General features: G+C 44.8%; 1 protein-coding gene across 1 annotated transcript in view; it reads left to right on the top strand.

Annotated features, from left to right (window-relative positions):
- Positions 1 to 14121, top strand: part of utp20 (UTP20 small subunit processome component) — a 33179-nt gene that overhangs the window by 3197 nt on the left and 15861 nt on the right. The window contains exons 9-32 of the mRNA XM_080851776.1: positions 24 to 170; positions 485 to 619; positions 832 to 909; positions 1152 to 1330; positions 1618 to 1761; positions 2032 to 2120; positions 2280 to 2385; positions 2981 to 3131; positions 5635 to 5697; positions 6240 to 6398; positions 6551 to 6627; positions 7154 to 7233; positions 7490 to 7823; positions 8090 to 8254; positions 8378 to 8468; positions 8728 to 8813; positions 9646 to 9771; positions 9904 to 10070; positions 10217 to 10425; positions 10595 to 10738; positions 11070 to 11149; positions 11859 to 12112; positions 12341 to 12485; positions 13808 to 13895. Coding sequence (XP_080707902.1) covers positions 24 to 170; positions 485 to 619; positions 832 to 909; positions 1152 to 1330; positions 1618 to 1761; positions 2032 to 2120; positions 2280 to 2385; positions 2981 to 3131; positions 5635 to 5697; positions 6240 to 6398; positions 6551 to 6627; positions 7154 to 7233; positions 7490 to 7823; positions 8090 to 8254; positions 8378 to 8468; positions 8728 to 8813; positions 9646 to 9771; positions 9904 to 10070; positions 10217 to 10425; positions 10595 to 10738; positions 11070 to 11149; positions 11859 to 12112; positions 12341 to 12485; positions 13808 to 13895 — 3297 coding nt within the window. The remainder of the gene's footprint in view (positions 1 to 23; positions 171 to 484; positions 620 to 831; positions 910 to 1151; positions 1331 to 1617; positions 1762 to 2031; positions 2121 to 2279; positions 2386 to 2980; positions 3132 to 5634; positions 5698 to 6239; positions 6399 to 6550; positions 6628 to 7153; positions 7234 to 7489; positions 7824 to 8089; positions 8255 to 8377; positions 8469 to 8727; positions 8814 to 9645; positions 9772 to 9903; positions 10071 to 10216; positions 10426 to 10594; positions 10739 to 11069; positions 11150 to 11858; positions 12113 to 12340; positions 12486 to 13807; positions 13896 to 14121) is intronic.

Genomic DNA, 14121 nt, shown 5'->3' on the forward strand with positions numbered 1-14121 from the left:
CAGTAACCTTGTCCTCTGTGCAGGGCTGTGTGAAGGAGGTGGTTTCCCGCCTGCAGGGCCCTGGATCAGATGACGCCAGTCAGCACATAGAGCGCCTGCTGCTCCTCTACCACACACTAGTGCAACACCGCAAGGGGGAAAAGGTCACCAAACCATCCACCGTGTGTGAGGTAGGCTCAGGGTTGATCTTAGAATGAGAGACTGTGTGTGTGTGTGTGTGTTTGTATGTCTGTATGTGTGTGCACTTCATTACATGTGTGTGAACCACCGCAAGGGAGCAAAGGTCACCTAGCTAGTCACCGTGTGTGAGTTAGGCGGTTGGACTCACAGGTCTCCCGGTCAAGATTAAAGGCCTACTCGTGTGTGTGTGTGTGTGTGTGTGTGTGTGTGTGTGTGTGTGTGTGTGTGTGTGTGTGTGTGTGTGTGTGTGTGTGTGTATATGTAATCTATTGTAACCCTGTCTCCATCTCTCTGATGTCTGCAGACACTCCTGCTACTGGTCCAGACTAAGGGTCTGTCGTACTCCTGCTGCCAGATGCTGCTGCAGGTCCTCGCCTCCCTACTGCTGGGGGAGAATGTTTCTCTGTCACCGCCGCTCATCCAGGACACTGTCAAAAAGGTGTGTGCTCACATCTGTTATTGTGTGTGCGTGCGCGTGTGTTGGGATTGTGTGCGTGTGTGTGTGATGGAGTTGTGCGTGTGTGTGTTGGGGTTGTGCGTGTGTGTATTGTGTATTGTGTGCTGCTTTCTATTATCCTGTGTGTTTGCCATGTGCCTGTGTGAAAGAGATGGTGTACCCTGTCTGATTTGTTGACTTCACCTTTGACCTAGGTGTTCCGCAGTGGAATGGACCGTGACCTGATTTTGACCTTCTCCAAAGAACTCTTCAAGATGAACCAGTTTGAGCAGGTCAGTACAGGATATGACATCCACATCTCTCCTGTTTGCTGTAGATGATGTTGCCTTGAGAACACACACACACACACACACACACATATACATTTACACAAACATAAATATGCACACACATATACATATATCTCCCCTGTGTTTGCTGTAACTGGTGTTGCCTAATGCTCCCCCCCCCCACACACACACACACATATACACACACATGTATAATCTCTGTATCCCCCCTGTGCTTGCTGTAGCTGGTGTTGCCCAGTATGCTGGTGTACCTGGAGGTTCTGTTCGGCGCCGGAGACCAAGTGGGTCGGCAACAGGCCCAAGAGCTGCTGGTGAGGCTGATCCTGGAGAAGGCCAAACCCCCGACTGACGGATCCATGTCCTTTGAGAAGTACCCGCTGTTCTTCACAGGACAGGCACAGGGGTGAGACGCCTCACGCCACACAATGTCACGCATACCACCTCATAACACTCACTACATGTGCTACTGTTCATTTAAATACTTTATGGAAGTAATACACATTGACATATGGGAACATTTAATGTGTGTGTGTGTTAAGTGCACATTTGTCAAAATTAATGCACACACACAACTAAACATGTACATAATACATACATGTCCTGTTGGTCTGCATGACGCCTACAGTAATTGCCCCCGGGTGGGTGGGTATGGCTGAATAACGGAGGTAAATATACCCCTCTCTCCTGTAGCAGTGAGCTGCCTGAGGGTGACCAGAAGGATGGGAAGGTGTCTGTGCCACAGTATCTCCTCTCCCTCATAGATCTGCCCCCGGACCTACCCCTCACCGACCTCTCCCTGCCCTGGGCTGCCCTTGTGCTCCTTCCCCATATAAGGTGAGGTGAGCGTGCGTGCGTGCGTGCGTGTGTGTTTCAGAGTTATGATAATTTCAAAATGTCATTCATTTCTATTTTTATCTACTCTTTCAGTTAGGGTTTTTTATTTCAGTTTAGTTTAAGAGTGCATCAGTAGTTTTAATTTTTTCCTTTTTGTATTGTTTACAAATGTATCGGTCAAGTCTTTTCCCAAACAGTAATGAAAAGAGTGAAAGTGAATAGAATTGAGTGGAGTTGAATGCCTTGTCCTTCTGATTGTCATTGTTCCAGGCCTGTGGAGTCTGCGTCTGTGGTTCCAATCCTGGCCGCTCTTCTGAATCGCCTCCTAACTGACGTGCAAACTGGGGCGCTAGGGAGAGGTGGGTTGCCTCTGTCTTTTGACCTGTGACCATAGGGTTTAATGCCTCAGTCTGGAGTAGAAAAGGAAGGGGCGTTTTAATTAAGAATGTGATTGTTTTTTATTGCTGTTGTTTGTGTGTATTATTTATTCCTGTTGTTTGTGTTTACTGTTTCTTCAGCTGGTCTGTACGTGGCTCGCCAGGCTCTGAGCACTCTGCTGAGCTTCAGGGAGTCGGCTGAGGTCCTCTCTGTCGTCCCGGTGGAGTTAGTCAGGACTATAATACAGTAAGTCACCTCTCCACTTTTCGCATGGAAATGGGTCATGAACACATCTGTAAGATAGTACTTTACAACACAAACTGTTGTGGACTTGGACTAGCAGCTAAGTGAATTGGGGAGTGGCTATGCCAAGGATTTCTGCTTCAGTGTTGTTTCCAAACACGCAGCTTTGAGCTAAACTGATATGGATGGCAATGAATTAGGTTGAATTTGAATAGATATTTATGATGTGGTTTGTGATGGACTACATATCGTTCTAATAGATTTGTATAATATAGTTGTGATGGATTAGGTGTAATTTGAAAAGATATGTACTGTATGTGATAGATTAGGTGTAATTTGAATAGATATGTATATGATAGATTAGGTGTAATTTGAATAGATATGTATATGATAGATTAGGTGTAATTTGAATAGATATGTATGTGATAGATTAGGTGTAATTTGAATAGATATGTATGTGATAGATTAGGTGTAATTTGAATAGATATGTATGTGATAGATTAGGTGTAATTTGAATAGATATGTACTTGATAGATAGATGAGGTGTCTCTTGAATAGATATGTGTGGTGTTGATGAATTATGTTTTGTCTTCCTCAGAAAATACCCCTCTGATCTCTCCGCCTTGTTGCTCGCCGACCTCTACTACACAAGACTGTCAGTCAACGGCTGCTCCAACCACCTATCCCACGATGCATTGCTGGAGCTGTACCACATCCTGAAGTCCAACTTCTCCTCCAACTCCTCCAAGGTGACTGCTCAATTTCACTATCTCCTCAAATCCTGTGATCATCACAGTCTTTCAATGGCCTGTACTGAAACTATAGTGGATTTGTCTTCACTTGGGAGAAAATGGATATTTCACTTTCTGTTGTCAATACACTTGTCGAAATGACTGCAATGTCAGGGTTTTGTGGGGTATTGTGTGTGTAGATTGATGTTTGACATTAGAATACATCTAACATGGGGCTGCATCGTCACAAAATATGAACAACAGTGAACTGAATACTTTCTGTATATATTTGCTAGGGCTGCAACTAACGATTATTTTGGTAATCGATTAATCTATCGACTTTTTTTTTCCGATTAATCGACTAATCTAACGATTATTTCCATAAATTTAAAAAATGTTGGAATTTGAATTTCAAATGTATTTGAGTAACAAGTTAATACAAATGTAATCATCATAATAAATACATTAAATAGTAATACAAATTAAGAGTGCAAATATGCTTATAAAAGTAAAGAGATAGTGCAAATAAAGTTTTAAAAGTAAAGAGAAAGTTTTAAAAGGAACTCAGAATAGCAATCAAGCCTCTGCAAGTGCAATATAACTGAGCTGCAGGTGACATTCAAATTCAACATATGAAAAAAAAAAAATCCACAATCTTTTGTTTGAAGATCGCTAAGTGGAGGAGGTTATCTATTCAGAACAGACGAAAATACAGGCTACTCTGATAATTCACTGATTTACCACATTGCACTTAACATAACTGAAATAGCGTTAGCAAGCATCCTCCATGAGACATTCTGTTTTCAAACATTTAAGAGTAAACCTTACAAAAAGTTATAGATATACAGTACTGTGCAAAAGTTTTAGGCATGTGTGAAAAAATGCTATGAACTAAGAATGCTTTGAAAAATGTAAACAATAAATGTTTATTTTTTATCCATTTACATGGTAAGACTGAGCACAGCAACAAGACACAACGTAGTTATACTGCATCAGCAGGGTCTCTCCCAGACAAAGATTTCAAAGCAGACAGGGGTTTCAAAATGTGCAGTTCAAGCTCTTTTGAAGAAGACGTTGAGGATCGTAGACGCAGTGGTCAGCCAAGGAAACTTAATGCAGCTGATGAAAAACACATCAAGCTTATTTACCTTCGAAATCGGAAGATTTCAAGCAGTGGCATCAGCTCAGAACTGGCAGAAACCAGTGGTACCCAGGTACAGACATTTACTGTCCAGGGAAGTCTGGCCAGAAGTGGTCTTCATGGAAGAGTTGCAGCCAAAAAGCTCTACCCCGACAAGGAAACAAGGCCAAGTGACTGAACTAAGCACGAAAACATAGAAACTGGGGTGCAGAAACATGGCAGAAGGTGCTCTGGACTGATGAGTCAAAATTAGAAATATTTGGCTGTAGAAGAAGGCAGTTTGTTCGCCGAAGGGCTGGAGAGAGGTACAATAATGAGAGTCTGCAGGCAGCAGTGAAGCATGGTAGAGGTTCCTTTCCAGTTTGGGGCTGCATTTCTGCAAGTGGAGTTTGAGATTTGGTCAGGATGAATGGTGTCCTCAATGCTGAGAAATACAGGAAGATACTAATCCATCATGCAATACCATCAGGGAGGCGTATGATTGGCACCAAATGTATTCTGCAGCAGGAACATAACCCCAAACATACAGCCAATGTCATTAACAACTATCTTCAGCTTAAAGAAGAACAGAAAGTCCTGCAAGTGATGGTATGACCCCCACAGAGCCCTGATCTCTACATCATCGAGTCTGTCTGGGTTTACATGAAGAGACAGAAGAATTTTAGGAAGCCTACATCCACAGAAGGTCTGTGGTTAGTTCTCCAAGATGTTTGGAACAATTTACCAGCCGAGTTCCTTCAAAAACTGTGCGCAAGTGTATCTGGAAGAATTGATGCTATTTTGAAGGCAAAGGGTGGTCACACCAAATATTGATTTAATTTAGAATTTTCTTCTGTTCCTTCACTGCATTTTGTTAATTTATGAAGAATTGATGAAAATAATCTGTTAACACTTCCATTTTTGAAAGCATTCTTAGTTTACAGTATTTTTTCACACCTGCCTAAAACTTTTGCACAGTACTGTATGTCTATGATAATTGCTGCTAGACACTTACTGTTCTTATGCTCCCACAGCCCATTCTCTTTGAAATACTGTAGTAGTACCTCTTAAACTACTAATAATTGACCATCATTGAGAAAAATGACAACTTTTCTGTTAGCCATATCTGATATGAAGAAGCTGCTAAACCAAGCTTTGTTTATTGTTTCCATGGTAACATGAGCCATCTCAGAATAATTCGCTTTTCGCAGCTATTTCGCACTTCCTATATGCAATTCCGAATGAAAAGTACCGGTAGCTCGGTTAACGTCTGTAAAAAAAAAAATGACGCGTCGACCATTTTTCACAATCGACTTAGTCGAATTCGTCGACTAATCGTTGCAGCTCTAATATTTGCCCATTTTTACTTTCTCTCTCTTCCTTCCCATCTCTCTCTCTAAGATCCGTCTCTTGTCTTTGAGGATCATGAGTCACTTTGAGGCAGAGCTGACTAAGTCTGCTGAGGTAAGATATTTATGTAATTTGCATACTTACATTTCATAGTTTTTTTCTAAACAAAGTTAGGAGGGAGCCCATAGGGTTGATTGATAGCTGATTGATTGATGCCACTTCCACGTCCTAGAAGATTTTTACCTGCCTCACCTGTCCAATATGACTTGCGATCCGGAGTTGCAAAATATCCCACCTCCAACCCCGTTCTCCTCCATTTCCCTAGTAGCGCTAAGCTCACATTACTCCTTATCCATAAGGGGTGTCAACAGACATCACTCACACAGGATCTTTGCTATAGGCATCACAGGACCACGGCCAGCTACCAAGCCAAACATGCTTATTATCAGCTCTAAATCAAGCATTCTGATGGGCGAACTAGTGAAACTAGAAATAATCATTGCTATCTAAGTCGAGCATTCTGGTTGGTCGCTGTTACACTAGTACTTTTGCTTGTGCAGTTGTATCTGTTCCCTAAACATAAACATTTATACGCGTTTGCGTATTTATTGTGTGTGTGTGTGTGTGTGTGTGTGTGTGTGGTGTGTGTATTTTAGGCTGAAGAGGCCACAGACAGGCAGACGGTCTTTGCCATCTGCCTGCAGGCAGAGCAGGTTCCTGCCACTGTTCAGGACTACAGGGAGAAACTACTGCACCTCAGGAAACTACGCCATGACCTGGTGCAGCCATGCCTGCCCCATGGATCCTTTCACGAGGTGTGTGTGTGTGTGTGTCTCAGGAGGCTGTGTTAGTGTCTACCTAATGGACCATTAGATTAAATGTGTCTTAATGCATGGTAGTTTGAGCCATGAATTTCAGGAAAAGTGTGTGAGATGTGTGTTGTTAACTGTTTGTTTTCTGTTGACAGGTGCCTTTGCGTTACCTGATTGCTATGCTCTTCATAAACTTCAAGCCTCTGTGGGACGCCGTCATTGACCTGCTAGTGTGAGTGACTGACTCAGCGATTTCTCGCTCTCTTTTCATTAGTCTCAGTCTCTCTCTCTGCCATCCCTCAATTCTGCTGTCACCTCTGCCCTTCATCTCTCTTCCTTTCTCTTTCTCTCTCTCTCTGTCTGTCTGTCTTTCTCTCTCACACAGTTGGATCTATGAAATATATTATGTGAAACTAAGAAGTATTTAATAAATATTGTGTTAAAGGTCACAGGTATTTGTTGTTGGTCACATGTTGTAGACCATTTTTGTGCCGACAGGTAATTCCAGCCTTTTACCCCCGGCTACCGACACAAGTAGATTTCAAACCGGTGGGCAATACTGCCCTGTTTATCTTCCTTTCATGCTCCTTGTCCTTGTCCTTTACTCTCTCTCTCTCTCTCTCTCTTTCTCTCCCTCTTTCTCTCCCTCTTCATCAGTTAAGCCTACCACAGCTCTAGCCATCGGAAGGAGGTTCTCCTGCTACAGCAGTAGTGTTAATTGTGCACTAACTCCTCCTGCTCTCTCTCTTTTCTCTCAGGTCCCATGCTAGGGGTATGGACAACAAGGAGTTCTGGAGTGTGTTCTACCTGCATCTGGAGATGGTTGCCAAACTGGCTGGTAAGATCTCTCTCAGCGGAGATTCTGTCAATAATAGCACAGACAACACACACTACACACCAGATGCATAGAGAAACACCACATCATTGTTCATGGGGTCCCAGCAGAGTTTTTTTTATGTAACTCTTATTTAAGGTCATCTGATCACACATTGGTTCTGTTGGTGATCGCTCTTGAATAGTGAGGTTTTGCTATAGTGTACTTACTTAGATTGCTGAAAATGAATTTGCGTTTGTGTTTCTGTGTGTGTTTTCAGAGCAGGAACTTCAGGATAGTGATGATCAGGATGATGATGATGATGATGAAGATGAGGGAGATGAAGGTGGTGATGATGAAGATGGTGATGGTGAGGGAGGATGTGATGAAGATATGGAAGAGGAAGAGCAGGGCCCTGACCTAGGGCGTGATGTGACGGGTAGCGGTGATGTGGGCGTACTTTTCCTGAAGCAGCTGGATGAAGAGGAGGAGATTGGTGACCGCACCGACTTCACCAACTTCCGGAACCTTCTGTGGAAAGCCATGAGCCAGTTCCCTGACCGAGTGGAGCCCAGAAGCCGAGAGCTCACCCCCCTACTGCTGCGCTTCATCAGGTGTGTGTTTGTGTCTGTGTCTGTCTGTCTGTGTGTACTGTGTGTGTGTGTGTGTGTACTGTGTGTCTGTGTGTGTACTGTCTGTGTATGTGTGTGTGTGTGTACTGTCTGTATGTGTGTGTACTGTGTAACTGATTGGTTGACGTTCCTCATCAATTTGATCTGCTAGACATCCAGATACTGACTGAAACACCTATTCCTGCTTCTGATGGGTATCTGTCTTCCTGATGTTGATTTTTATCCCTCCCCCTGGTGCTGATTGACAGGAAGGAGTTTTTCCCGTCTGACTTGCTGGTGGCCCCCACCCAGAACCTCCTGAAAGCCGGCAGCACTTCAGCAGAAGGGGACACTGCTGAGGAGGAGGAGGATGAAGAGGAAGAGGAGGCGGCCTCCAAAGGCAGGAGGAAGACCCCAAGAAGAGCTGCTGCCAAGTAAGCATAACCTTTGACCTGTAGAGCTTATGGACATGTGTTTGTGTGATTTATGTGTGTCTGGTGTGTGTGTGTGTGTGTGTGTGTGTGTGTGTTTAATCCTTATTGTCCTGGTCTTTCCAGGCAGCTGCTTGCCCATCTGAAGGTGTTCTCTAAGTTCACCAACCCCCGTGCCCTCTACCTGGAGCCCAGCCTCATTCAGCTCTACACAAAGGTACCACACACATCACTTCCTGTCTCTGCGCATCACTTCCTGTCTTTGCACATCTTTGCAATCTCCACAACCTTAGCTTATGAGCTAAACCCTACTCCCTTCCACTCCGTTTGCACATATGAAATCAAAAAGCGTGGAGTGGAAGTCGATAAAGCTATAACAACAAGCCTGAGCAAGTCTGCATCAATGCAAATCCTTACCTTAACTTCCTTCTCCCCTTAACCCCCCCCCCCCTGCATCTTTCTGCTGTCTCCTCCAGCTGCTCTGTCATAAGGACCAGTACATCCAGAAGATGGCCTTGGAGTGTGTGCTCACCTATAAGGACCCCGCCATCCTGCCTTACAAGTGAGTTCCTTAGACTGACCCAGTGGGTGTCACACACACATACACACACACACACACACTCACAGACTAGTGTTCATGGGCTCGTCTGTGCCCATAATATGTGTGTGTTCAAGGTATACGTTATACATATGCCTCAGTGTGTTCTTCACGCCCTGTTTTGCTGCTGCTCCTCAGGTACAGGGCAGCACAGGGGAGGTGGTTATTCACTCACTGTGAATGGGAGTCATTGTGACCTTTCTTCCTGTCTATTCTGTGAGCCTATCACAGCTGTCATTGGCCCAGCTCAGGTTTCCATGGAAGCCTGAGGCGAAGGAATGTTAACGGGAGGACAGGAGCCCCGTAGATACAGAGCAGGGAGGGAAATGGCTGCGATATCGTTTAATTTTGGAGCTTCATTTCACATCACTCAGCTAAAGGAAGGCTTGGGCTTATCAGATACCCACATACACACACACACACACTGACACACAGAGTAAGCTATCAATATCTGACATGACCTACATTTCCAGAAGGCTGTGCCCATAATAGCTATAACAGGTATTCACATTGTGTGGAGAAGGTGCTTCCCTGCAAGCAACACTGTTGAGATATCATCGGTCCTTAGTATGTATTCTGGATGAGTGGATGTGGATGTGCCCTGTGCTATATGCCATGCTAATTACATTGTAAATTTAGCTGTGCAAAATCTGACAACATTCATACGCCTTTGGTCATTTATCTTCAAATTCTGCCTGGTGGACCATTACCAATCATTTTAACAAGGAACTGAGCTATCTTGTCTAAACTGTGTGTGTGTGTGTGTGTGTGTGTGTGTGTGTGTGTGTTTTATCAGAGTGAACCTGGAGAGACTGCTGGATGATAAACACTTCAAGGATGAGATTGTCCACTTCAACATCTCCGAAGAGGGAGCAGTAGTCCAGGAAGCCCACAGACCGCAGCTTATACCACTGCTCATGAGGTGTGTGTGTGTGTGTGTGTGTGTGTGTGTACATTTTGTACATGTGGATATACAATGTGAGAATGTGAAATTTGGGTAGAGTGTGTGTGTGTGTCTCGGTCAGAAAAAAATCGATAATTATTGTTGCTGTAGGATCCTGTATGGGCGCATGTCCACTAAGGGGGGCAGTAAGTTCCAGGGCAAGACGAGCACTGCCTCCCGCTCCTCCATCGTGCTGAGGTTCCTGGCTGGATGCCAACCACACGAGCTGGGCATCTTCATAGACATGCTTCTGGAGCCAGTATCTCACCACAGTCAAGGTAAAACACACACACTAATAATAATGATTACTTCAATTGCACAAGCAGGCCATATTTATAGACATGCTACTGGTAACACACACACACATTTTGGATAAGCTCTTCCCTTCCTTTCTTCCTCTCCTCCTCCTCCTCCTCCTCTTTAGGTGACTGTGCGGAAGCGGTGAAGCGTGTGATCGAACAGACTGACCTGGGTGCGGTTCTGCCCGTGGGGCGACAGCACAGCCTGCTCAATGTCATGGAAGTTCTGCTGGACAAACTGGGTCACCTGCTGGACACACACCTGCCCAAGCTGCTGCAGATTCTCCTGTGTGTGTCTGCCGGCGTCTCACGTTTGCTGGAGCGCAGAGAACAGGTGTGTGTGTGTGTGTGTGTGTGGGCGTGTGGGCGTCTCACGTTTGCTGGAGCACAGAGAACAGGTGTGTGTAGTTGTGTGTGTGTGTGTGTGTGTGTGTGTGTGTGTGTGTGTGTGTGAATAAGTGTGTAGAGGTAAGTGTGCATACTGACTTTTATCTCTTATGTAGTTAAAGCCAGGCTGCATTGCTCCTCTGAAGAACCTGAGGCGTTTGGGGGCTCTGCGTGTTCAGGATTTCTTTAACAGCTTCGATGCCTACAACTTCACCGCCAATGAGATAGACGCAATCTTCCTCGCTGTTGTCTGGCCTCAGGTAAGCGTATGTCTGTTTGTCTTTGTGTGTGTACGTGCGTTTGTGTGTGTAGGTACATCTAATCGATTAAATATATCCCTCTTGTCTTTATCCCAGCACCTTTGATGGGTATGTGTGTGCATTGGTGTATTTGTCCTCTGTTCCAGGTGTGTGTGTGTGTGTGTGTGTGTGTGTGTGTGTGTGTGTGTGTGTGTGTGTGTGTGTGTGTGTGTGTGTGTGTGTGTGTATATGCAGGTGCATGTATATGTTTATATTTATGTCCCCCCCCCCCCCCCCCCCTCAGGTGTGTGTGGGTGTGTCTTTAAAGTTTACTTCTCCTCTCCTTCCCCAGGTGTGTCGCCTGCCCTCAGAGAGCCCCTATGCCCCTACCCCTCTGCTCAAACTCATCCACATCTGGAGCAAGAACGCCAGGTGACATATATATATATATATATATACACACACACACATGCACATGCACACACACACTGCTCAATCTGGAGCAAAAACGCCAGGTCACACACACACACACACACACATACACACACACGCACACAGTGCCCAATCTGGAGCAAGAACGCCAGGTGACCTCACCCCTTTGCCTATTTTTTACCCCGTCTGACACAGACACACGCAGAGCGAGGGGAACGATAAACTTACACACAAAGTCATTCATAAACACAGTCCACGTACACTCTCTTCAGTACAGCTTACCCAGCGTGGCCAAATACACACTCAGTTATCACTCCTCACCTCTCACCTTTCACCTTTTGACCTTTCCATACTGACCTCTCTCCTATCACCTAGGGGTGTAGCTTCTTGGTTGTTGAGTGTATCTGGTAAAGAGTGTGACTGATAATGGTGGTTAGTGTGAAAAAGGTGAATGAAGTGCGTGTCTCTCTGAATGGATCTGGTTGTTCTGTTTGTGTGAGGAGATAGTGAGACAGGTGGCTATCTGACTCGCAGGTGTGTCTGTGTGTGTGTCTGTGTCTGTGTGTGTGTGTGTGTGTGTGTGTGTGTGTGTGTGTGTGTGTGTGTGTGTGTGTGTGTGTGTGTGTGTGTGTGTGTGTGTGTGTGTGTGTGTGTGTGTGTGTGTGTGTGTGTGTCCGACTCACTCGCCTGGTTCTCTGCCTGTCTGCAGGTTTTTCCCTCTGTTAGGCAAGCAGAAGCCAGGACACTCTGAGTGTTGCGTCCTCCTCAACGTCTTCGCTCTGCTCTCCGTCAAAAACGTCTCCCCGAAAACCATCGCCATGGTGATGGACATCGCCGAGAGCTTGCTCACCACCGAGGACTTTGTCACCATGGAAACGGAAAATGAAGCAGAGAAGGAGGTGGAGCTGTGTGTGAATGACTGTGTGCTGCCAGACCTGGGCGGGGCTACTGACATCACAGCAGGTGGGGGAGGAGTTGAATTCCTGATTGGCCCGAAAGGCCCTTGATTGACAGTGGGATGTTCTTTTAAGAAAATGTTGTGGTGTTCTTATATTTCTTTCTCTGTCTTACCTTCCTCTCCCTTTCTTGGTTTCATCTCTCTATCTCTGTCCCTCTCACTCTCTCTCTGTCTCTATCTCTTTCTTTCTCTCTTTCTCCAATCCCCATCTCTCCCCTCTCTGCCTCTCTCAGACTCTGTGAGTATGGGTTCTAGACTGCTCTTCCCCCACGTTCCTGCTGTTCTTCAGTACCTGGGTAAGATGGTGCAGAACTCCGAGCGCCTCAAGAAGAAGAAGTTCCGTGCTCAGGTCTGCAAGGAACTCAACATCCTCTCCAAGTATGTCCACCCCCCCCCCCCCAAACACACACACACACATACATACTTAATTGGTGTCCTTTTATACCACACACAATGGGCCTCATTCTCGACAGCAGTTGAGAACACTTTGAGAAGGACTTTCTTCTGATCTCCACTTCGGTGGATTTAGGAAAACATTTGCCATTCTCCATGGTTTCCTCATCTGGGATTTCTTCTGAACTTTAGAAGACTTTCAGAACGCGAAATAGCAGTCGTAACTCTGCTGGAATCTTCTCAAATGCGGTTCCTCAATAGCGATGTGGCCATCTTGTGGTTATTTGAGGAATCGCATTTTTGACAACTGGGTTAATGGCTGAATTTGTGAGAAACCGTTGGTGATTACGTTCACGTCAACTACAGACATCCTCGGATAAAAATAATTATAATAATAATAAATACGAGAATATTTGTATCATTAACAATTACGTTTCACATTTATAGTCATGATTCTACGAGCCATCGTGATGTCATTAAATAAATAAAAGGACTACACCAGAATGCTAATCCAGACTATTCTCATTTGTAGATCCTCGTTGGTCGAATGAACTGCTTCGTTTTTCTATTTCTTATGTAAAGTAGTATTTATTGTTACACTAGGTCTCTATTGCTCGTAGCTTGACTGTTCTCTCCCTTGTACGTCACTTTGGACAAAGCTAGGCGTCTGCTAAATGACTGAATGTGAATGTAAATGTACACGAACATTGCACATGTAAGTGAATAAATAAATACACACTAAACCCAATCGCGTTAAAATAGCCATAGTGGAATAGAATGGACACATCCTGCAGTACCTCCATGTCTGCACCGGTTAAGTTAGATCTTCGTTTTTTGCTCACTTTCCGCTTAAACATGACTCGCGAGGTGCTTTCGTGTAGATTCGGGAGATTCCGACAGCAAACGTTTCTACGGTTGCGTGCCCTAATAAGGAGCTGGCGGGGTGCGTATGTATGCAAATCCACTTTCACGAGAACGCGCATCAATTTAAGAAACTAATCCGGAGGAACACAGCTGAGAAGACTTTGGCTGTTTATGAACGCATTTTCAAGCGTGCGGGAATGCAGCGGAAGCTTTTCCCTTACATTGTTTTTACGAAGTCGCGTAAGTAACATTTCAGAAGAAGTTTAGAAAATGAACGAGAATGAGGCCCAATGTCTTTAACCTTTTTAAGAAACATGTTCCATTGAGTTATCCATCTTACTTGGCCAAATTCACTGCCAATGGTCTTAGCTGCTGTCACTGTCTTGCTGTGAGACAACACATCACCAGTTTCATGCATTCTGTGTGTGTGTGTGTGTGTTCAGGATCAGCCGATTTGTGACGGATAAAGAACAGAGCTCCACCCTCATCACTTTGCTGCTTCCTTACCTGACTAAACCCAAGACTGGCCAGGTGAGACCTCCAGATTATCCAAATCTACCAAGAATAGACCAGATTAGCCAAAACTACCCAGAATAGACCTCCAGATTATCCAAAACTGCCCAGAAAAAACTGCCACACTAACCAATGTCAACAAATGTGTATGTGAGAAAGATACAGACCAAGGTATGGGTGGTTGTGTGTGTATTCATGTTGAACAGTGCTGTGATGCAATATGTTGCATTAGGAGACTGGGTTG

This window comes from Sprattus sprattus (assembly GCF_963457725.1).
Source record: "Sprattus sprattus genome assembly, chromosome: 14".
Taxonomy (NCBI): domain Eukaryota; kingdom Metazoa; phylum Chordata; class Actinopteri; order Clupeiformes; family Clupeidae; genus Sprattus; species Sprattus sprattus.